Genomic DNA, 23,043 nt, shown 5'->3' with positions numbered 1-23,043 from the left:
CGGTGAGGCCACAGTGCCAGGGCAGATGGGGGAGGTGAGGGGGACCCTCCTGGCACTGCCCTGCAGGAAAGGCTGAGCCTGGTGACAGAGCTGGAGAAGCAGGACCACATCCCTGGAAAAGCTGAGCGTGCTGCTAGGGCCGGAGCCCGGCACAGTGCACCCTCCTGCTGGGCCATGGGGTGGGGCAGCAGCATGGCCTGGGGGCTGATGCCGATGTCGGCTGACAGGAAATCCTTCCCCTCCCTGCTTTTGATGCTCCACTGGCCTCAGTTATCCCCCACAACATGCAGTTTCCACAGAGACCCAGCACCTGCTGGGATGGCTGGATGTGCTGTCCCATGGACGTTTCCTATCCTGTGCTTATGTCAGCCCAGTGCCTCCCAGTTTCCACCAGCAGCTGGCAGGTTTTGGGAGTGGGGGAGGAGGCTGTCCTCAGCTTTACCCTCTGCTCATGCTGTGCTGCTGCCCCAGGGCCATCTCAAGCCCCTCTGAGCACAGGGATGCTCTGGGACAGGTTCCCAGAGCTGGGATGAACAAGGCTGTCAGGGCCAAACTCAGCACAGCAGCATCAGGGCAGGGCCAGGCTCGGGGCAGCCAGGGGACAGGGAGGGCAGGAATGTCCCCAGGAGACATTCATCCCTGTAAATCAGCCCTGATTCCACAGCACACACTTGGGACAGAACTGGGGCAGAGTTCAGAGAGAGACAGAGCAGGAGAATGGAGAGGGAGCACCAAAAACCTCTCAGAGGATGAGCAGCTGATGAAATCCCTGAAAACTCAGCAAGACTGAGCAAGAAAGGAAAAAAATAGGCCTGGGGGGCTGGTCCATTCACTGGCACAGGCAGGAGTGGGATAGCTGCGAGACCTTGGGAGGGGTACAGTGCTGGGGCCAGGGGGAACTGGGGCTGAGGGTGGGAGAAATCCTGACAATGTGTACTGGAAGCACTGGGAAAGCAGAGCCTCCCCCAGCACTGCCATGTCTAGGCACAATCAGACCAAGCCCAGCCTGGAAGTTTGTAGTAAACGTTTAAAAGGGTTCAAAAAAAGGGATACAGAAAGGTCAAAGCCACATTCCTCCTCCTGGGGAGGCTGGTAAAGCACTGCCCCACCAGCATCCCCCCTTTCTCAGCTGCCTGAAATGCTCGACACAGTTGAGGCCCAGTCCTCAGGAATCTACACTGACACTGCTCAGCTCTGTGAGCTGGAGGAGCCCATCCAAAAGGAAAACCTCCCTGGAGGCAACAGGAGACCAACAATACAAAATGGATCAGGGCTCTGGCTCTGGGCTGCTCCCCGTATGGAAATGCCCACAATTGGTCCATGGAGACTCCTACAGCCATGGAAGTGACCTGAGGAGCAGCTCCCTGCCTGCCCTGAGCCTCCAGGAGCAGGGCTGAGCAAGCAGGGATGGGGAAGAACCAGCAGGTGCCAGCCAGGGCTCGGGTCAGCCCCCATGCCAGGGCAGCAGGGTTACATGGGGTAGTTGAGAACGACGTCCTGCTTGGCCAGTTCCAGCAACATGGGGTCGTCGAAGAACTTGCTGATGCTCACGTCCTCACTCAGGCCCTGCAGGTAACACAAAGCCAAGGTTATTCCCCACACAGCCACTGCCCAGAGAGCCCACTGAAGAGACCTTGTGATCCACAGTAAGATAAATTTTCTTATTTACGCTCCAAAAAAGGTGCTTCTCTGCAGCGTGAAGGCATCTAGCACTCCTCAGGAACCTGCAAACGTGGTTTCTGCTGCTGAGCACATCTACCAGCTCACTGCCCCCCACAGGGGAGCTTGATTCTCTCTGCTCCTCTGCAGCCTGTCAGTCCAGCTCACTAAACCAGCACAGAAACCAGTTCCTGCTGTTTCTGCTGGACAAGGGGGCTACACCAGGCCACTGAGGGCTCAGAGGGGCTGGGGAGGGAGCAGGGCTCAGCAGAGGCCACAGGATGGTGTTTTGGACTGGGGTCACAGATGGGACTGGCAGGCTCTGATGGGCAGCACAGGGGAGGTCCTGGGGCACAAAGGCCATCAGAGCATTCTGGGAACACAGAGGGGATGTGGCACAGCCAAGGGACAACACTGCAACAGCTCAGCTGCTGGGACAGAGGCACAGCACAGGGATTTGCCCCAGACACACCTTCCTACGCCTGGTCTTGATCATGAACTCCCTGGCCAGGTGTGGGGCTGGCTGCGGCTCCAGCGGCCGGATGACGATGCTCTTGTCCAAGGGGTCCCCAGGCACAATCTGAAACACAGAGCCAGGGTGTGAGAGTGATGTTGGGGCTGCTTCAACCTCCTGGAGACACCAACTGCAACAGGAAACATCCCTGGGTCCCACAGACACCCCAACACCCCACCTGCTCTCCTGGCACACAAACCCATGTCACTGCTGGTGATCATGCCTGTGAGAGGTCAATAATACAGTGCTGAGAACTCAAGCCAAGGACATGTCCCAAGGACATATCCCTTCCCCAGGGAGTACTGCAAGACCCCATAACATCTCCTAACAGAACAATCCATGCAAGTCCTGCTCAGCACAACCCCCTCCACAAACCAGGGAGGCTTATTGTGTCAGAGCTGAGCCTTGGGCTTTGACACATCAGCCCTTAGGCTGGGACTCAGCCTGCAGCTGCTGCTCTCATGGAGCTGTACCCCAAAGCACTGTGCACCTCACAACTGTGGCACCCACAGGACCTGATCTGCCCCAGACACAGAAGTGGCCAGAGAACAGTATTTTGTCCCAAACTTTGCTTCCTACAGGTTTAAAGCACCACCTCTGAGAGGCAAAGCTGAAGTGTGGCACAGATCAAACTTCCTATGGCAGATCAGTGAGGCTGAGCCTCACTCCAAGACTTCTGCTGTCCAAGCTACAGAACATGAAGTGGACCCAAACAGGTTCCCTCCTCCCAAGGGGAATGTCCTCTTCCCAGGCACTGCAGGACCCTGACTCTCAGCCAGCAGCAGCTTCCAGGGCTCCCTCCCTAGGACTGGGAGTGATGGGACTTGGAACAAAGCCCCGGCAGACATGGAACAGCTGGTGCACAAAGCCTCCCCAAGATCCTCCGAGGATGCTCTCCAGAGCTTTCCTGCTCTGTTGGAGCTATGGCACTGGGAGTACCCACCTGGTGCCTGATCCTACCTGTCCCTCTTTCCCATCTCCCCAGGGCATGGACTCACCTGCCAGTGGTGGAAGACAGAGAGAGAGAAGGCTTGTCCCTGCGTGTGGGTCCTCAAGTCTGTCTCAAAGCCAAAGGAATCAATGGCTGGGATGAAGGCTTTGATGGTGTAGAGGGGAGAGCCTGGGATTGGAGCATCCTGGGTCACGTGGCCTCTGCAAACACATCAAAGGATTAGCATTCCTAGGGGTCACAGAATCATGGAAGGGACCTCAAATCTGGGTGAGAAGGGACCTCAAACCCCACACAGTTCCACCCCCTCTACCATGGGCAGGGATAACTTCCACTATCCCCGGCTGCTCCAAGCCCGTCCAACCTGGCCTTGGACACTGCCAGGAATCCAGGGGCAGTCACAGCTGCTCTGGGCACCCTGTGCCAGGGCCTCTCCACCCTCACAGGGAGGAATTTCTTCCCAATACCCCATCTAACCCTGTTCTTTGGCAGTGGGAAGCCATTCCCCCTTGTCCTCGTGTGGCAGCAGCTCTCTGGCCACAGAGAGAAACAGACAACTTTCCCAGGCATTGTTCCTGGAAAAGCTTGAGAAGATCAGAGAAAAGAAAGTTCTTAACTTGCTGCACCTGGTATCATGAACATGTGGAATGTGTTATAGAGATTTGTTTACCAAAGAGTGGTTTCTTAATTAGCCACTGGTGATGGTGTTTTAAGTAAAGGACCAATTAAGTTCACCTGTAGTGAATTAGGGTATAAAAAAGCAATGGGTTTTTTAATAAACAAAATGATACCAAAGAGTGGTTTCTTAAGTAGCCACTGGTGATGGTGTTTTAAGTAAAGGACCAATTAGGTTCACCTGTAGTGAATTAGGGTATAAAAAAGCAATGAGTTTCTTAATAAAGAAAATGATCCGCCTTCTGTAACACATGGAGTCTATGTCAATCATTACCCAGCTGGGGACCCGTTGTGCTGACATCCTGGCACTGCAGGCCCTTTTCCACCTCTCTTGGACCCCCTTTAGGCATTAGAAGGGGCTCTAAGGTTTCCCTGCAGCCTTTTCTTCTCCAGGTTGAACCACCCCAGGTCTCCCAGCCTGTTTTTACAGGGAAGTTGTTCCAGCCCCTGAGCATCTTCCCAGCCTTGTCTGGAGCCACAGAAGGAGGTCCAAGTCCTTCCTGTGCTGGGGCCCGAGGCTGAGCACATCCCCAGTGCTTTGTACATTCTCCTCTCTGACACCCAGGAACAACCAGGCACAACCCAAAGGCTGTGTGCGATCCTGAACATCAACATCCCTCCCCACACTGCTCAGGGCCAGGATCAGTCAGGAAGCTCCCAACTGTCACTTCACAGAGACTTCACCCTCTGCACCAGTGCCAGGAATTCTCCAACAGCCCAGATCCCAACGCTGCTGCTTTGCAAGCCCCACTGCTGGCAGCAGGAGCAGCTCACCTGCGCCGGGCCAGCACCGTGTACACGGCAGACACACAGTCAGCAGGGGCCTGGACCTCCACGAAGTAGTAGGGCTCCATCAGGCGAGGGGTGGCCTGTGAGGGGACAGGGACATGAGCACTGAGCCTCTCGCAGCACCAGCACAGCTCAACAGCACAGTCAAACTCACTGCTTGACGAGATTACAAGGATCCTGCTGCCCCATGGCTGCCCAGACCAACAGCACAAACACTGAAAGGGCCTTTTCTCCCTCTGGGCATGAGTCACATGCCTTCCTCTCCCCCATGCCCACCCTTCCCAGCAAGCCCAGCAGCAGCAAGAAGGGGAGAGTGAGCAGATGCACACCAGTTTCCATCCAGGCTGCAATGCAGGCCTGCAGGACTCGTGTACCAGCCCACAAGGGCACTGCAGACTCTGATGGGTGAATGAGTCAGAGTGCACCCACACCCCGGGCAGGTCCGTGGGGATCAGCCAGCACAGGCAAGGCCTCACCATGAGGAAGGCAGAGTACACCACCCTGCGGGCCGTGGGGATGATCTGCCCTCCACCCCTGTGCAAGGGCTCCTGAGCAATCACTGCATCCAGGATCTTGAACTTCACATTGCGGATCACTGCGGAGGGAGAAATGACAGCCTGTGACCCCGGGGGACATCCTCTGCCAGCACCAACCACATCCCCAGATGTCCAAACACCCAGAGCCACCAGCAGTTCTCCTAAATTTAATTCCAGCAGGGAATGCATCACCACATCATAACCCTGCGTATCACAGAATCATGGAGTGATTCAGGTTGGAAGGAGCCTTAAAGCTGACCTAGTCCAGCTCCTGGCCATGGGCAGGGACACCTTCCACCAGACCAGGCTGCTCCAAGCCTGTTCAGCCTGGAACACCTGAATGCTCAGAGATGGAAGAATTTAACCAATCTCACTGTCTCCATTTCCCTACAGATCCCACTTACATTCATCACAGAGGGGTCCTTCCCTGGTCCCCCATTGGAAGCCCTGCACGATGCTGTCCTTCACTGAACCCAACAGAGACTTGTCCACCTAGAGACAGACAGACAGACAGCTTCAGAGACCACACCTCATCACAGCCAGTAACACCCAGCGTTTAAAAGCCAGTTTCCAAAAGAGCAGCAGTGTTCCCCTATGCCCCCATGTCCACCCCTCCCTCTCACGGCCCAAGAGCATCAGCACTATGCAATTTCTAGAGCACTACAAATTAGGAGCCCACATCTTGGGGATCCTGAAAGACAAGGCCATTAGTTGCAAATTTTGGCAAGTTGAGGACATTGGCCCAAACAGCAACACCTGAAAAATAATAGGTGACCTTGTAACCAGTGTAGGATCATTGTGGGGAAAGTACAGCAGATCTGAGGCAAACAATAAGCACCCCAAAGGCACCAGGGCCTTGCTGAAAGTTCTGGGAGGAGTGGGCACCACCTGGCACCATGGGACAAGGGTCTCACTGAAGACTGGCCCCCACTCCTCACCTCTGAGGGCAGTGTGTCATCTACCAGGATGTTTGGGCCAGTGGCATCTGGCCCAAAGGCCCAGATGGAACGGGCAGCCAGCAAATCCCAGTCGTATTTGGTCTGGAAGAATTCACCCAGCTTCTTTCTGATAGAGAGAAAGGGAAGAAGCTTTAGGAAACAAGAATCTGACCTGCACTCACAATGTATTTACAACCCTGTTCCCTTCAGGCACAAAACAGTCTCAGCCAGAGATGCTCACAGACTGGCTGGCAGGAAAACCAAACCAGGATCCCTGCCTAGAGGCTGCTGCCTGATACTGTGCACCCTGCGGATTCCAGCATTCCCTTTTCCCCAGTTATTTACTTCCAGCTGCATTCCTGCCCTCCCAGATTGCCATACCTGTTCCACGTTATCTGCACCACTTCATTCTCAATGTCCTCTGCCAGTCCCTTCTCCAGGGGCTCAGCAATCATTGTGATCTTGTTCCTGAGGAGAGATGGTCACCATCAGCCACAGTGATGGAAATGGGACTAACTGGGAAGACTGCAGGGACTGGTAGCCCTGGAGGGGCTGGGAGTGTCCAGAGAAGGCTCTGGAGCACCAGGAGCAGCTGAGGAGCTGGGGGAATCAGTCTGGAGAAAAGGAGGCTCAGGGGACACCTTCTGGCTTCCCACAACTCCCTGAAAGGAGGGGGCAGGCAAGCGGGGAGGTCTGACTCTGCTCCCAGGGAACTAAGGACAGGGTGAGAGGAAGAAGCCTCAAGTTGAGCCAGAGGAGGTTTAGGTGAGGTATTAGGGAAAATTTCTACACAGAAAAGGCTGTAAAGGCCTGGCACAGCTGCCCAGGGCAGTGTGGAGTCATCATCCCTGGAACTGTGCAAAAAACATGTGCATGTGGCACTTGTAGATATGGTTTAGTGGTGAACATGACGTGGTGCTGGGTTGACAGCTGGAGTTAATTTAGGGTCTTTTCCAACCTTAATAACTTAATAACATTCTCTGAGTCTCTGACTGCACCCAGCTTGGATGCAGTTGGGTTGATGAAGTCACCTGCATCCACTGCTGCTCCTCTGTCCCTGTGAACACAGCCCAGGTGCTCAGCTGCTGCTCCCCAAAGCCTGCTCAGCCCTAGAAGGAGACAGCTGAGGGACAGCATGGCTCCAGCCCTCCTGTCCCACATCCAGCCCCTGTCCAGGGCTGCAGGAGGGAGCTCATGGGCCAGGCAAGGTGTCTCTGGGAGCTGCATCTCACACACCAGAAGCTGTTTCAGAGAAGCCCCCAATGACTGAAACCTGCCCCAGCACAGGTCATCCCATGTGCCCAGAAGGTCAAAGCCTGACCTGACTGAGAACAACCTGCTCTGGTGGAAGCTGTTCCCACCCACAGGAGGACTTGGAACTGGATGGTTTTTAAGGTTGCTTCCAACCCAAACCACCCTGTGATTTAAGGTCCCTTCCAACCCAAACCCCCCTGTGATTCTGTGAAGACTGGAACCTCTCTGTTCCCAGAAATAAGGCTGCCAAACATGGCGAGATTGTCTCAGAATAAAGGAAGGCAAGAAGAACCAGAAACCACAGGTGAACACAGGAGAGTCAACTTCAGCACGTCATGATTTCTGTGAAAACTCAGGTATGGGAACATCCTGTGCACACAGATTTCCCCCATGTTCCCTCTCAGGCCTCCCTCTTCCAATCACTGTGACGTGCTGGAGGAGGGAGATGAGAGCAGCTGCAAGGCTCCAGGGCATCACCAGGAGAACAAATCCAAGATTACATATGGATTAGAGAACACACAGCTCTTGTTCATGAGACTGTTGGGGGAATTACTGAAGGCAGCACTGGGCTCTTTGGCACCTGCTCCAGGATCCCAGAACACCTCTCAGAACTGCTGAGAAGGTGTGACACTTAGGGAAAAAGGAGGATGTGGATCTGGCTTTATTCCCTCCATTCTCAGAGCTCCTACACAGCACAAGAACATCCCTGGAACTCAGGTGTGTCCCTGAGGAGCTCAGGTCAATGGGACATTGTTCACTCAGGCAGGTGCCACTTGGTGGACAACAGCCAGTGGGAACAGCCCCCCTGGAGGGATGGACCCTCCCTCTGCCCCTCCCATCCCAGCTCACCCAGGGCCCTTACTTCTTGTTGGGTGTCTCAGCAAAGCACTTCAGGGAGGATGTTTCCACCACTGTCTCACAGAATGTCACCACTGGATCAGCCACCTAAAAGAACAAAAGGTTTGTAAGGTTTTCAGTACTTTTTTGTTTGTAAAAAGACTGTTTGAAACCTCTGAACACCTACAAGGAAAAACTGGCAGTGTTTTAATCAGGGTCATGTATGAAGCACTGAGGCTTTCAAATGAGACAGGAAAATTTAAATAAAATTCCAGGTATTAAAAATCCTGCTCAATTTATTTGATGCTAGCCAGGCAATGTCTGAAGAACAGGGAAGGCTGGAACATGGAAAACTCCTCTCCAAGCCAATGTGCCACTCTCAGTCCCACTGGTGTGACAGTCAGGCTGTAAGAGGCCCTTTTACACCCTAACAGCCTTTTTTTTACTTTTACAGGAATGTGACAAAATCCATGCAGTATGTTCAGGCAGGTTTTCTTTTTCTCATCCTTCTGAGAGAGGGGACCAAAACCCTGTCCAGGGTTTCCAGAGGGAAAATCTCTCTCTCACTCCCTCACCTTGATGTCGATCTCGGAGTACATCTTCCGCAGGTCGTGCATCACACAGTCCAGGTACAGCTCTCCTGTTCCCAGGATCACATGTTCCCCAGACTCTTCCACCTGGAAGACAAGAGAGGGATGTAGCTGGCAGCCCCCCTGCTCACAGCTCCTTCCTACTCAAGCCTGAGGAAGGATTAGCCTTAAATACACTTGTTAAGAGTCAGAACACCCCAAGGAAAGCTCCCACAGCCTTTTCCAGGAGGAAGTGCTGCTGGGCTCTGCAGAAAGCTGCTTCCCTGGCACAGCAGGGTGTGTGTTTTTCTGCTGGATTTACACTTTTCTGCTATTTCTACATAATTTATAAGATCAACTGAAACAGCATGAAAAGACCCACAACAAACATTAACAACCTGTGGTAAAAAAATGGATTCTTTTGAAGATCAGCCCAGAGGCTGCCCCCAGCACTGGCTGGAAACAGCCACACACACACAGAGAATCACAGAACAGTTACGGCTGGAAGGGACCTCTGGAAATCATCTAATCCAAGTGGCCCCCAGCAGTACCTTAGTTGTAAGTGAGGGGTAGCTCTTGTTGACTTTGCGGAGACCATCCAACATTTTGGGGAGCTCTGAGGGGTTGACTGGCTCCACAGCTATTTTGATAACAGATGTGGTGTTGAACTTCAAGGGACGGAAGATCTGAGCCTGGAATCAGAGAGGACAAAGAGCTGAAACTGCATCCCTGCATGTCCTCAGGGTAATACACAGCCTGTGAAGCTGCTCTCTTTCCCTCAGTGGCTCTTGTGCCCTGGTACGTCAGACAAGGATTCTTTAGCCTCACCATGGGAGCAGACAGGGATTCTTTAACGCCACTAGAGGAGCTTTTGGGCTGTACCCCATCACCCTGCCTCCCTGGAAGGCTGAGCAATGCCAGCCAGGCCTGGTACCTCCTCATTGCCCCGAGGCTCTGTCACAGTTGCTGTCTTCACTATGGGCTGGTCCACGCCCTCAATCAGCACCCAGTTGCCAGCAGGAACTCTGTTCACCTCAATGTGATACCTGAAAGGCAGGAGAGCACCACTGCAGCCTCAGACCTTCCAGCACCTTCCTCCTCCCTCTCTCTGACAGCTCTCCCTCCCTCCCAGTCCCTCACCAGGTGACTCCTTTCCCAATAAACACATTGCCACAGCTTTCTGTACCTTGCAACTGAGATCCAGAGGCGTCCAACGGTGCAGATCTGGGAATCCTCCTCATCTTCCAGGGTGTAGTTCTCCCCAAGGACCTTCACAGGCTGCCCAGCATGGATGGTGCCACTGAGCACCCTGCCAAAGGCGTGGAACTGGACACCATCATCAGTGCTGTACATTTTGGTTGTGTGACACATCAAGGGACCCTTCCCATGACACAGAGAAACAGAAATGAGCTTCTTTCAAAACACAGTCAAGAAATAGACACAGACCTGGCAGGACTGGACTTTGATGATCCTTGTGGATCTCTTTCAACTCAGAATATTCTATGATTTGTGGATAAAAGGGATAAATGGGCTGGAATTTAGAAACAATTGTTTTGATTTGCCGAGTCCTTCAGTTCCTGCCACCGGCAGCCCCACACCTCCTTGCCCTGTATGGAAAGCCCTGGAATGACCATGGTGGACTGTTCTGGAGCTGCTGTAGAGCTCCTATAGAGCAGCAAATGGTGGCTGGGACAAAGCCATGAGGAAAAATGTCACCTGCTGGCCTGCAAACCTGCTCAGGGCAGAGCACCTGAGCTCCCCAAGATCACAGCTTCCAGTGCCACAAGGTCACTCCACACTGGTGATGTGGTGACAGTCACCACTGTGGAGTTTTATGTGGATAATCACAACTCATTAAAATAATTTTCTCTGCAGACATCAGAGCAAAAGTCACAGGCAAATTTCTCACTCAGCTGCCAGCGTTGGTGGCTCCAGACAACTCCAAATGACAGCTCAGTGCAAGCTGTTGGAGGAGGAAGGGTTGGGAGAGGAAAGGTGCTGACTAACTAACACAGGGTTATTTTTATCAGCACCATGCAGTTTTTTAGAGTTTGGAGAGAGAATTAAACTTCAAGGAAAAGGGACAAAAAGACTGCAAAAGGACACAAAACCACCCTGCAGCTCCCACATGCTCTGGAGTCCTGACCTAGACCTGTTCTTCTCTGAACACAGTGAAACAATTCCCTCTCTCCAGGGCTGCCCTGGCAGGCAGCTGAAGCTCCTTGGAGTGAAGAGATTTGTTCCAGTGTCGGATGAGAGGTTTCAGAGTGCTGCAAGTCAAATCTGTGCAGATAGCTGGCTGGGAGGCAGCTGCCCTGGCAGGGCAGGGGGAGCAGAGCCTGCTGGCCTTGGTTCTGCACACTCAGAACAAACACAGGAGTTTCCTTACGTCAGGGTCGCACTCGCTCATGGCCTCCCCCAGGTCGGAGTCGACACCGCCGGTGTAGGTGTGCTCAATTTTTGTCTTGGCCCCCACTTTTGGGGAGGGAATGTGCTGCACACACATGTCCACAAAGCCTGCAACAAGAACACTTGGTGAGGACAGGGTTAACCAGTGTGGAGGAAAGAAATGGACTCCATAAACACAAGGCAAAGCCAGGGTGACTGCAGCACTCACAGCAGCAGGGGAGAGGTGAGCAGTGTCTCAGGCCATCCTGGTGTCATAGTTTAGATTTGGGAAATTGAGCAGGATCTGTGCAAGTTAGCACTCCTTGGCCAAAATATAACCCTTAACTCTTGGTGTGAGGTACTGGGGATACAAGGAGGATTGTGGAGGGGAAGACAAAGAGCTTGTACCTGTGAACTCCCCAAAGAATTTCTTGCAGACGAGTCGCAGCAGGGGCCGGATGTTCAGTTTCAACTCCTCTTTGGTCAGGTGGATGCCAAGCTCATCCAGAGTCCTGGGCAGGGTTGTGTCCACATCCCCCACCACCTGCAAGACAAGTCCCACTCTCAGGTTCACTGTGGGGGTCCCAGTCAGTAGCTCCCCAGGGCACATCACATACCAGTCACCACCCACAGGGAACCTGCACTGGGTTATAGCTCACACAAGAGCCAGATGGGTCAAAAAATCATAGAATTGTGGAATCATGAAGGCTGGAAAAGCTCTCTAAGATCATTCAGTCCAATTATTTCCCCAGCACTGCCAAGGCCACCATCAAATCATGTTAGTCCCCAAGTGCCACATTTACATGGCTTTTACATCCATCCAGGCACAGTGACTCCACCACTGCCCTGGGCAGCTGTGCCAACAGCTGTGGACAACTCGGGGGAAATTTTTCCTAATCTCCAATCTAAACCTCTTCCTGCACAACGTGAGGCCATTTCCTCTCCTCCTGTCTCTGTTCCCTGGGAGCAGAGCCCAACCTCCCCCAGCTGTCCCATCCTGTCAGGGAGCTGTAGAAAGCAAGAAGGTGCTCCCTAGCCTCCTTTTCTCCAGGCTGAGCCTCCCCAACTCCTCCTCATCCAACTTGTGCTCCAAGACTTTGCTCCAAGTCCAAGCACTGTCACTTGGCTGCTAGTAGAGCACACCAGGAAGGGCAAGGATTGCTCTATTCACTGCAAATACAGCACTGCGCTTGCAGAAATAATGATTACTGTGCGCCCCCAAAGCCACCTTGTGCAGATCCCACTGCAGAACAGGACAGGACCAGACCCAGTGCCCAGCCCCAGCTGCTCCTGCCTGGAGCTGTGGGAGGAACAATGACCCATGACAGACCTGAGCCAAGATCTTGTACAGGGGCTCCAGAATGAACTCCACGAAGCTGCGCTGGGAGCTGCTCGTTGGGGCCTTCTTGGTGAACTTGCGGCTGTTGGAGACCAGAGAGGTGAGGAGCAAGAACTGCAGCCTGCCAGCACCCCTACACAGCCTCTGCTCCTCCCAGCTTCTCCTCTCCTCCCTCCCATCCCCTGCCAAGCTGTCAGGGACACATGGGCCAGGCTTACTCCAAATGAAGGCCAGAGTAGCCTCTCTGCTCCTGCTTGTGGGATTCAGGTGTGAATCCACATGGATTAACATTAGGCAGGAGGGCTGACTCAGCCCTTCCCAGGTACTACACCACAGGATCAGAGGATCAGGAGTCACCCTTGGGTCCACATTTTACAGGGAAAGAAGGGAAAAACCCAGGAATAAAACATTAAAACATTTTAAAAGGGTTCTTACGTCTTCGGGTTGAAGTAGATGTCGCCCCAAAGCCGCTTTGCAAACTCCTGGTAATTGATGTCTCCTAAAGGAAAAAGCAAATGATAAAGCCTCTCAGATGTCACTGCTTTTTTCTTAGCTTAGAAATCTTTATATTTTGGCTTTTAAAACAAGCCTGAGGATTCAATTTAATGAACTGATGCTGATGAGTGAATGCCTCGTCCCAATTCTGAGTGAAAGATTAAGCGCTGTCCTGGGGAGCCCAGGCAGAGATGAGCAGAAAGAGTCCAGTGGGGATGTCCCCAGCAGCCCAGGGACACTGCAGCTCACAGACTGACTTCCCAGGAACACTCCAGCTCTCTGCTACCCACGGGGTCAGAGCTGAGGAGTGCTGCAGGAGCCCAACCTCATCTGCTGCACTTCCAAACAGGAATCTGTGACTGCTGCTGCAGTGTCCAGGTGCTGGCATGGCCTCCACCCCTCAGCCCTGCAGGCTCAGCACCAGCATTTTCTGCCCTGCTGAACATCTCCAGCTCCTTCCTCTTTCTCAGGGAGCACACAGCCAAACACCCAGCACTGAAGGCCCAGTGCAGTGCTGGCTGTCATGGTGAATTTACAAAAACCAGGATAGAATGAGAACCTACAGCAGGTTCCAAACAAGCTTTTGCTGTGGGCAGATGTGTGAACACAAGGAATTGCCTCCTGGTGGCTGCAGTCTGGACACTGATGCTGCTCTAACTCCTGTCAGTGACATGTGGTGGCTGCACACACAATTCCTGGTGACCAGAATCCACTATTCCCAACTCCAAACACCCATTCAGCTCCTGCCTTCCCCACCTAGTTGGCATCTCCTGCCAACTGTGCAGTCCTCAGCTCCCTAAGGAGGGGTCTCACCCCAGCAGGCTCTGAGTTAATGCTCTGACACTCAGGGAGCTCATTTATTGCTCCAAACTCTCAGGACACGTGACAGTCCTGACACCATCAGTCCCTGACCTCAACAACTTCATCCTCCCTCAGGCCAAGTTCTCTGCAAGAGCTGGCCCACCTGCTTTACAACCTCCTTCTTCCCCTGCTCTCAGCTCCTACAGATCCCCAAATTCCCCAGTGGGGGACTTCAAAAACCTGGGCTGTGCAGCTGCTAATGCCAGCACGGAGCCCACTGCTACATGCAGCAGATTGCCTTGAGTGGGCACCTGGGGAGCAGAAAATTAAATCCAGGCCAGAAAAAGAGAGTTTCTTAAAAAAGAAAGAGGGCAAGAGTGCAAAACCTTGTGGGCAAAGCTTGTGCCCAGCTGCAGCTGAGTCTTGGACTTTTGGGAAAAGGCAGGAAGAGCTTAACTGCTTCGTTCCTGAGCTGCTGACAGGGAGGCAAAGCACAACACACACACACCTGCCTTCATTTGCTTGTTATTTCTGCTCAGGGTATGAAAAAAATCTTGGCTTCTGACTCACAAAACATTTATCAGGAGAAAATATCTTGCTAAAACTGTGTTTCTGCTTTTTAACCCCCAAGGTTCAGCTCTGCAGCACCACTCAACTGTCAGCAATTCCAGAACACAAACACTGGCCGTGTGCAGGGGAAGCTGAATGGCTTAGAAAACCCCCACAAGAAAGGTTGGGAAATGAGATGTTGAAGTGTACCAGGTTTCTGGCTAATCCTCACCATATGTGTCTGCATAAATCTTTGCAAAAGACCCCAGTGTGAAGCAGATGCTGTACTGAGAGCTGGAGAAGCACACGTTCCCCAGAAGGGGAGACAGCACGAGGTTCTCATCGGTGGAATACATGCTGAGAGGAGAAAAATAAAATCAAATCAATGTTATGAACCAAAGGAGACACTTCAGCCCACTTCCCACACCCTACAGCAGTGACAGGCAAGGAGCGTGCATTGCCAAAAAGCATCTTTAAACAGGCTGCAGCTTGCTTGCCATCAGAATCTCAGGGTCAGGAACATTTTCTGCCTATAAATTTCAAGCATTAATGCAAAGATTTAAAGATCCTAGAACTAAAAAGTTACCAGCACAAATACTTCAGATTTTTTTATCTGAGATAACTTTTCTTCTTCTAAAAAAGCAGCCAAGTTGGTCAACCAAGTAAGGGAAAAGATAATACAGGGGTATAATTTAATCCAAACAGGTTTAATGAGCTCACAGCCACGCTAGGCAGGATGAATTACCCTGCTCCAGCTGCCTGATGCCAGCACACATCGAGCAGAGACATGCCAGGGAGCTTGTGTGCAAACACACACACACCTGAAGGGCAGAATGCTGTTAAAAAATCCCTGGATGCAGAAGAGCCCACAGAAATGTCTAAGACATCCCTCCCTTTCCTGGGCAGGGCTGGCAAGGAGATTGAACTGTGTCAATATCATAATCCTTGTCCAGGAGTTGAGACAGTAAATCCCCTTTTAGTTTTGTAGCAAGTATTTAGGAGCTTTAAGACATCTCAACCTCCAATTTGGGATACAACCTGGATCATTTCAGTGTATTTGAGACATCTGGGAGCACAGATTCCCTGCTCTGGTCAGATGTCCACTTTCTCTACTTTTTAGTGGAAGAAAAATGAAATGGGGCAGGGGAAATGAAATCCCTGGAGTTTGCCAGGAAAAGCCAATCCTCCTAAATTCAATGTATCAGCTGAGATTAACTCCCAGTGGTTCTTCCTGGCCCATTTTCTATGACTCAACACATCAAGAGACAAACTGATGAGTTTTCAGGCATGTGCAGGGCTCACAGAGAGCCACGGGACAGGGACAGCAGCACTAACAATGCAGCACCCCAAGCAGCCTCACCTGATCAGACCATTAACTTCATCTACAATGTGTCTGAGCTTGTAGTAAGCATCTGTGGGGGGCAGTTTCAGCTCCAGGATGAGTCTGTCAATCTTGTTGATGCACACAGTCACTGCCAGCCTCTCCTGCACGGCGTGCTTGATCAGCCTCTCTGTGTTCAGCATCACCTGCAGGGAGCAGTGAGCTCAGAGCCCCAGGAAAGCCTCCCCAAAATGCTATCTGGGGCGTGAGGGGCAACCAGTGACCCTTACTCTGCTGCCAGGCTGCAGAAAAGCCCAAGCTCAGCAATCAGCTAATTCTCCTGAAATTCAGAAATAGGTGCTAACCCAACCAAATTCCTTGAATCCAAGCCTCTGGACATCTCTGATATAAATAACCTGCTCAGTTTTAGGTATCATGGGGATGGAGATGCACACAAGTCAGACAATCAGCCTGCAGGCCACAGCATCACATCAGTCTGGACACAGCAGCCACAGGCTTGGCTGCCTGTTCAGATGGAAAACACCCTCACTTCCCAAGCTGTCCTCCAAAAACCCTTCACCCCAGAAAGCTGAACCCATCCCAGGCCTCCATGCAAGGCAGCAGCACAGACTCCAAAGGGAGGGATGTGAGCCCCAGGACAAGGTGGCACTCACCCCCTCGGCCGCGTCGATGAAGAGCACGACGCCGTCCGAGATGCGCAGGCCGGCTGTCACCTCGTCAGAGAAATTCACATGACCTTCAAAACCACACAAAGGTGGGCAGTGAGAGGCACAAAGGGCCCTGGTGCAGCAGCAGCAGCACACAGGGTGGGAAGCTCTGGGGTTCTGTGGATTCCTGTGGTTGCTGGTACCCAGAGAGGCAGAAGGGAGATGGTTCCTCCTCACATGGGGACCTGGGAGCAGCTGCCAGAGCTCCCCATGGGGATTTAGCCTCAGCTCTAATGCTGTTTTTTGAGAATGTACACAACTTGTTTTACAGGCACTCTTCCTCACATTTGTGACTGTTTTTCTCACAGCTCTGTGCAAGCACTTCGGGAAAAGGAGGAAGATTTCTTCTCACAGACAACAGATGCTTCTCCCCCCAAGCCTCCTCCTGCGCTCTAACCTCCCTCATCCTGAGCTGTGGCTCAGCAGATGTGTCCCAAGACCCTCTTCCCTAAAGTTTCTTACAAGTTGATCTGTGATTATGTTCCCTTCACAGAAGAGGAACTGTCAGAGGCCTGAGGAACTTGCTGACTCTCACTGTGGAGCACCAGCATTTGAGCAAAGCAGGGTCCCCCTGCACATGGCAATATCTGGGAAGGAAAATTCTACCTGTGCTGCTTGAGAAACACCTCTTCAGCCTCACCAACCCTCAATCAGGCCAGGTAATCACAGACATGAGCCTGACTCGCCCCTGCCCATGGCAGGGAGTTGGAACTGGATGAACTTCCATGTCCCTTCACCCCAAACCATCCTGGGTGATTATGGGTCAGTACTGCTGGAAGTGACTTCACAGGAATGAACTCAGATGAAGACTCAGGACTAGGCTGGAGTCAGCCATAAAAAGTACAAAACACAGCTAAGTGCTTCCCACAGCAGGATTTTCAGGACTGCACAATCACCTGGAGTGTCAATGATGTTGAAGAGGAAAGATTTTCCTTTGGTGTCCGGCAGAACAATTGTCACTGGGGTGCTCTTGATCCCCACCCCCCTCTGAAACACAGGAAACCAGGATTACAGGTTAAAAAAAATAAACAAAAGGATCACCCTGTATAGAAACACAAGGAACACCATGTACAGACATAGAAGAAGATCAAGAAAAAAATCAGGAAGATGGAAAGAAGAAAACACTCATCCTGGAAGAGAGTAATAACCTCAGATCACCAAAGCACCCAGCCTGCTCTCCCATCTGTACTGGTCAGACTGGTGAGCCACCATTGCACCCTCCACACCTGATTTCAGCTGAGGAGGTACTACAGGCAACACCTGAGACAGAATGTGGGTGTTTGTTTGTGCTTTCACCCTCTGCTGCCACCAAGTTACGCCTCAAAGCACAAGATTTGATCACACAGAGTATAAACATTGAGAGGAGAAAAAAAAAATGCTTCAAAGCATTGTTCTGGTCATGACACAAAATAACATTCCCACTCATGCCCAACCACATGGAGTCAGAGCTAAGGAAAACAAGCAGAAATGTATTTATTTCGAAATAATTTTTTTCTCTTCTACCACTACTGCAAATCCCCTCCTCCTTTTTCTCTCAAAAGAAAGTAAAAATTATCCCCAAACTGGGGTGACTCTGCTGTAGATTTAACATTAAACAAGTTATAAAATCATACATGGAGATGAGGGAAGGAAGTTGGATCAGGAATCTTCCTGAGGCAAACAAGAGGAGCAGATTGTTTTACTGATAAAGAAAATAACCAAAATGTGGAAGGCACAAAAAGGCATTAAAATGGACAAGGAAACTGCCTACAACAACTGTGAGTAAAGCATGAGACAACTGGATAAAATCACTACAGGACCACTCACCTCCTGCTCTGTGAACAATATATCAGTGTAGCAGAGCTGCAAAGGCAAAACAAAAATCAGAGAGTCTCACATTTTGGTACCAGATACTCAGTTTGAAGCAGGACACAATAACTCAGGCACATCACTAAGGTGACAAGTAAGGGACAGAAGCAGAACTAGGACTGAGCTCTGGCTTCCCAATCCTACATTCCAGTCACTGAAGCACCCTGTCCCCATGCACAGTCCCCCTCCCTCAGGGTGTAGAAGCCACCCCGTGTCCCCAGGGTGGGAGTTCCCAGCAGCTCACTCACATCCTGATCGTCGCGCTTCCGGATTTCCGGGTGCGTCTGCTCTATCAGGCAGTCAACAAAACAAGTCTGGAAGAGAGCACAGAAAGGAGCTGCCTCTCTTCAGACAGACACAAACACAGCCCCATCCCTCCAGCAGCAGCACAGAGCATGCTGAGCAGGGTATTGTAAAACCTACAAATAAAACCTACAAAAATATCTACGCATTTCACAGGGAAACCTAGTGCCAGGACAAGGGGAAATGGCCTCAAGCTGGAGGGCAGGGTTAGGTGGGATAGTGGGAAAGAATTCCTCTCTGTGAAGGTAGGCAGGTCCTGGCACAGGGTGCCCAGAGCAGCTGTGGCTGCCCCTGGATCCCAGAAGTGTCCAAGGCCAGGCTGGATGGGGCTTGGAGCAGCCTGGGACAGTGGAAGGTATCCCTGCCATGCCAGGGGTGGCTCTGGGTGGGCTTTAAGGTCCCTTCCAACCCAATCCATCCTTGGATTCTATAAATAAGTGCATGAGCAGGAGGAGCAGAAGGTACTGCTGCAGAGAACCAGGGGCCAGGAGGGCTGGCAAAGCAGCAGGTCACCATCCCTACCCCTGCATTTTGGACAGTGACAGCACCTTGCCGTGGTGCAGGTGCCCACACAGAGTCACATTCCGGATCAGCTCCGAGTTGTCCATCAGATCTGCCAGGAAACTGCAGGAACAAAACACAAAAGGCTGTTGGAGGCTTCTGCTGCGTCTAAGAAAAGTAGGTGCTGCTTTTCAGCTACACTTTCTATCCAAGGTGCCCCCTGAATCTTTGCCAAACTTTTATCCTGCCAGTGCCCTGCGGAGGAAGAATCCCACTTTCCAGATGGGGAGGACAAGAGAGTTGGAGTCCCAGACAGATGGCAGTGGGTGGGAGGATACAGAGCTGGTAAAGCTGCCAGCAATTGAATATTATTGAATATTTTTCTTCTCTTCTAGTCAGTACTGGAGCAAAAATCACATCCATAGACTCAGATGATGAAGCACTTCCACTCAAACCACGGCAGGCAGGCAGGTAAATCGTGGTGCTGGATAACAAGCACCCCATGGAGCTCTGAAAGCAGCCAGGGGCTCCACAGACCATTAATTCTGATTTTCAAGCCTTAAAACAGTGACATTCCAGGGACTCAAGGAATTAAGTCTTTTTCAAATTAGCAGCTGAGCTGGGTAATGATGAGCTGGTCACTTCTGGATGGATGCTGGCCAAAAGATAATTGAGATCCTAAATTACCACCCCTAAAAAATAATGGGAGGCAGTAAAACACGCAGTCACTGCCAGAGGCCTGCAGAGAGTAAGTGCTGTCAAATAATTTCCTTTTTAAACAAATTAAATTTTCACTGATGCAATAGACTTCTTAATGTAAAACATTTTGATTAAGAGCTAAAAAATACAGCAATCAATACTAATCCAGATTAAAACCTTCCTAATTGGTCTGAAAATAAGGCTAAACGGGAAATCAATACCAAGCTTGCAGGTTTCTGGCTACATCCCACAAGGAATTTCTCGTGGCCCATCCTAACCATTTATATCAACAAATAGGAGAAAAATGAATTAATTACAGATGGAATGAGCAGAGCACACAGGGATCAGGGAAGTGGTGGATAATGCAGAGCCCAGGTCAGGACTGAGCCAAAGCACGGGCTGAGAAAAGCCAGCCCCAGCAGCTCCTGGGCTCTGCTCCAGCTCTGCTGAAGCCTCCAGGCACTGGGCACAGCCCTGGGCAGCTGAGGGAGCCCTGAGCGAACACCAGCTCCAGGAACATCCTGTCCCCTCTGCAAAACACGAGGTGCTGGATGCCAGGCACTGCCCACCACCAGGGAACTGCTGCTCAGCCACAGCTCACCTGGAGGGGAACATTTAAACTGGGAAAAGCCCTGACAGGCCACGAAGTGGAGAGTGGAGAGATGAGCCCAAGGAGACCCCCACAGCTCCATCTGCTCATCCCAAAGAGAGACAACACACACACACTGCAGGTACAGGGTCACAGACCCCCTGCCCACCACAATACACAGACCAAGAGCAGGCTTCTACAAGAAAAAGCCAAGGATGGTTTTTATTCCACAGAAAACTCATTTGATATACTACATCTCCAATTTTAAATGCATTTGGAATTTTTTCCAGGAGGTTTTCTCCCAGCCCTGGTGTCCAAGAAGCTGCTTTGGGACACAAGGAATAGACCCACCCAGCACAGCTGCAGTGTCCTGCTGACTGCACAGCACTCTGCACTCACCCAGCAGCATAAAAATTAATTCCCAATGGAAACTGGAATAGATGGGACCTAATCTGAGACTGGGATCAACCCAAAATGTCCCAGTATGATGTGTGCTACACACTGACCATGTGGATATTTAACAGGGTGCCCAGAGCAGCTGTGGCTGCTCCACCCCTGGCAGTGTCCAAGGCCAGGTTGGACACTGGGGCTGGGAGCAACCTGGGACAGTGGAAGGTGTCCCTGCCCATGGCAGGGATGGGACTGGATGGGTTTTAAGGTCCCCTGCAACCCAAATCATTCCAAGAAGTTTTCCTGAGCCACAAGCTGTTGCTATGGAGCTTGGCCTCAGCCCCTGAGGTGAGATTCCCCTGTTGTGTCCATCCCTACCCTGTGCCCATTTTCCTTGGGGAGGAAAAATGTCTGTGAAATTGTCCTGCACTTCTCTTGTTTTGGGTTCAGAACCTGGGAACTGGCTGCTCTCAGGTCAGTGAGACCCCCAGACGTGCCCCCCAGCCCCACACTCACTCCATCTCGTAGACAGTGACCGGCAGTGTCTGCTCCATCAGGGAGAACTTCTTGGTTTTCACAGGTTTGATAATGGGCTCTGAAACAAGAGACAGAACAACAAACTGTTCCCAGAGCCCCTGAACCAGCAGGGTCAGGAATAGCCCCCAGGAATGAGGACTTTAGCTGACAACCCCTCAATTTTCTGGCTGACAGATTCTCTCAGCTGTTTGTCAAAGCTGCAGGAGATGGTCACTGCAGGGCCCCTAAAGCTGAGCCATTCCAGTATGGAGGGATCAAGGGAGATCACTTAAATGCATTTACTTCTCCCTTAAATAGCTCTCCTACCTCTGCTGATTCCTGTTCTTCCAAAGATACCTTTGTTTGGGTTTGCAAAAACCACAAGTGCCCAAATCTGCAGAGCTCTTGAGGCTATGAGGGATCTCCAAAGGGGCAGGACAAAAGGGAATATTATTTCCCCTTTCCAAGGATCCATTGAGAGCCTTCTCCTCCCTCCAGCCCCTCCCACTGACCAGTGAGTGGCTGTGTGTCCTCCTCCTGCACGATGGTCTCCACCTCAGGCCCATAGACCTCCTCTGCTGTGGGGTAGTACTTCTTGTCCTCGTGCAGCACCACCTCCATCCCAGCGTGCTCCTCGTCGTGCTCCCCCATGTCATCATCATCATCATCATCCTCCAGCTGCAACCAAGGCTCGCTCTGAGCTGCTGTGGAGCCCCCCAGGGGGCCAGGCCTGGGGTCACCCCCGAGCCAGGGACCCCCAGTGCAGCCCCAGCACCCACAGGGGTGCCCTGGGAGCAGCTCCTGGAGGAGCAGCACGGCTCTTCCCACAGCTCCTGGATCAGCAACAGCCCTGGACTTGCAGGGACCCCACAGCCCAAGGCAAGAACCACACCTGGTAACACAACCCCACCCACGGACCAGCAGGACACGGGAAAGGGTTCCCTCAATTCCCCCCTGGGGCAGCCCCTCTGCCCCCACCGTGTCCGTGGGGTCTTGCTCTGCCTCCCCCGCGGGGATCCCGCTCCTGCAGCAGCCTCAGCTCCCTCCCGAGGGGCTCCCGAGGGGACCCGGACCCGCCATGGGCCTGACACCAAACCCAGCCCAGCCCAGGAGCTGGCGGTTCCCTCTGCCATTCCAGCTAGATCTTTCTCTTTACGCCAGGAAGGGATTTTGTGAATTCTTTAAACACCAGCCCTGCTCGGACCCTCGGCATTCAGGGCCCCGCACGGAGCAGGAGCAGCCGCGGGCCCGTCCCCGCTCCGGGCCCGGGTCAGGATGAGCCCCGCCGGCTCCGGGGGTCGCTGCCCCTCCTCACCTCGTCCAGGTCTTTGGCCTCTCGGCCCAGCTCGTCGTCGTCATCGTCCGAGTCCAACTCGGGCCCGATGTAGTTCCCAAACTCGTCGTACAGGTCGGTGTCCATGCTGGGGGCGGGAAGAGGGTCGGGAGGGTGCAGAGACCGGGGCCCGTGACAGAACCCCCTCAGGGCCCGTGGCACCGGGGCCCTGGCCCCAAGCCCCAGCCCCGGCCCCGGCCCTGCCCGAAGCCCCGGTCCCGGTCCCACTCTCCCTCTCCCTCACCGGCCCCGGCCCCGGCCCCGCTCTCCCTCACCGGTCCCGGTCCTGGCCCCGCTCTCCCTCACCTGCCCCGGCTCCACTCCCGCCGCTGCGCTCGCCGGCGCCGCCGCTGCCGAAGGCCCCGGGCTGCCCTCGCCGCCTGTCGCGACCGAGCGTCCCGCGCCCGCCGCCAGTGCCGCGCCCGCGGGAGGAGGGCCGGGTGTGTGCGGCGCCGGGTCGGGGCCGGTTCCGGAGCGTCCCGGAGGCCGCGGGGTAGCGCGGGGCGGCGGGGCCGGTTCTGTC

General features: G+C 52.8%; 1 protein-coding gene across 1 annotated transcript; it reads right to left on the bottom strand.

Moving 5' to 3' along the window:
* Positions 1 to 1,012: 1,012 nt before the first annotated feature.
* Positions 1,013 to 22,964, bottom strand: EFTUD2 (elongation factor Tu GTP binding domain containing 2). Its single transcript, XM_041461985.1, has 28 exons — positions 22,827 to 22,964; positions 22,503 to 22,608; positions 21,700 to 21,865; positions 21,188 to 21,266; positions 19,041 to 19,116; positions 18,438 to 18,503; positions 18,148 to 18,183; positions 17,238 to 17,328; positions 16,288 to 16,370; positions 15,653 to 15,819; positions 14,525 to 14,649; positions 12,883 to 12,946; positions 12,439 to 12,529; positions 11,517 to 11,652; positions 11,110 to 11,237; positions 9,907 to 10,100; positions 9,655 to 9,766; positions 9,272 to 9,412; positions 8,727 to 8,828; positions 8,177 to 8,259; positions 6,442 to 6,528; positions 6,061 to 6,187; positions 5,527 to 5,614; positions 5,063 to 5,181; positions 4,572 to 4,666; positions 3,172 to 3,325; positions 2,132 to 2,239; positions 1,013 to 1,566 (listed from the first exon to the last, which is right to left on the bottom strand). Exons 2-28 carry the CDS (start codon positions 22,605 to 22,607, stop codon positions 1,471 to 1,473), a joined length of 2,919 nt encoding a protein of 972 aa, XP_041317919.1. The 5' UTR covers position 22,608; positions 22,827 to 22,964; the 3' UTR covers positions 1,013 to 1,470.
* Positions 22,965 to 23,043: the final 79 nt, after the last annotated feature.

The sequence above is a fragment of the Pyrgilauda ruficollis genome, unplaced genomic scaffold, assembly GCF_017590135.1.
Source record: "Pyrgilauda ruficollis isolate IOZ18807 unplaced genomic scaffold, ASM1759013v1 scaffold159, whole genome shotgun sequence".
NCBI classification, from domain to species: Eukaryota; Metazoa; Chordata; class Aves; order Passeriformes; family Passeridae; genus Pyrgilauda; species Pyrgilauda ruficollis.
Note: the sequence above shows the minus strand (reverse complement) of the source record. Positions and strands in the feature narration are given on the sequence as shown.

Excerpts from the sequence above, each read along its gene's own strand:
- EFTUD2 (XM_041461985.1), bottom strand. The coding sequence starts at position 22,607 with ATGGACACCGACCTGTACGACGAGTTTGGGAACTACATCGGGCCCGAG. Across the intron at positions 11,238-11,516 it reads ATTCTTTGGGGAGTTCACAG|GCTTTGTGGACATGTGTGTG; the intron begins GTACAAGCTCTT and ends TTCTTGTTGCAG. Across the intron at positions 6,188-6,441 it reads GTGCAGATAACGTGGAACAG|AAAGAAGCTGGGTGAATTCT; the intron begins GTATGGCAATCT and ends TCTCTCTATCAG.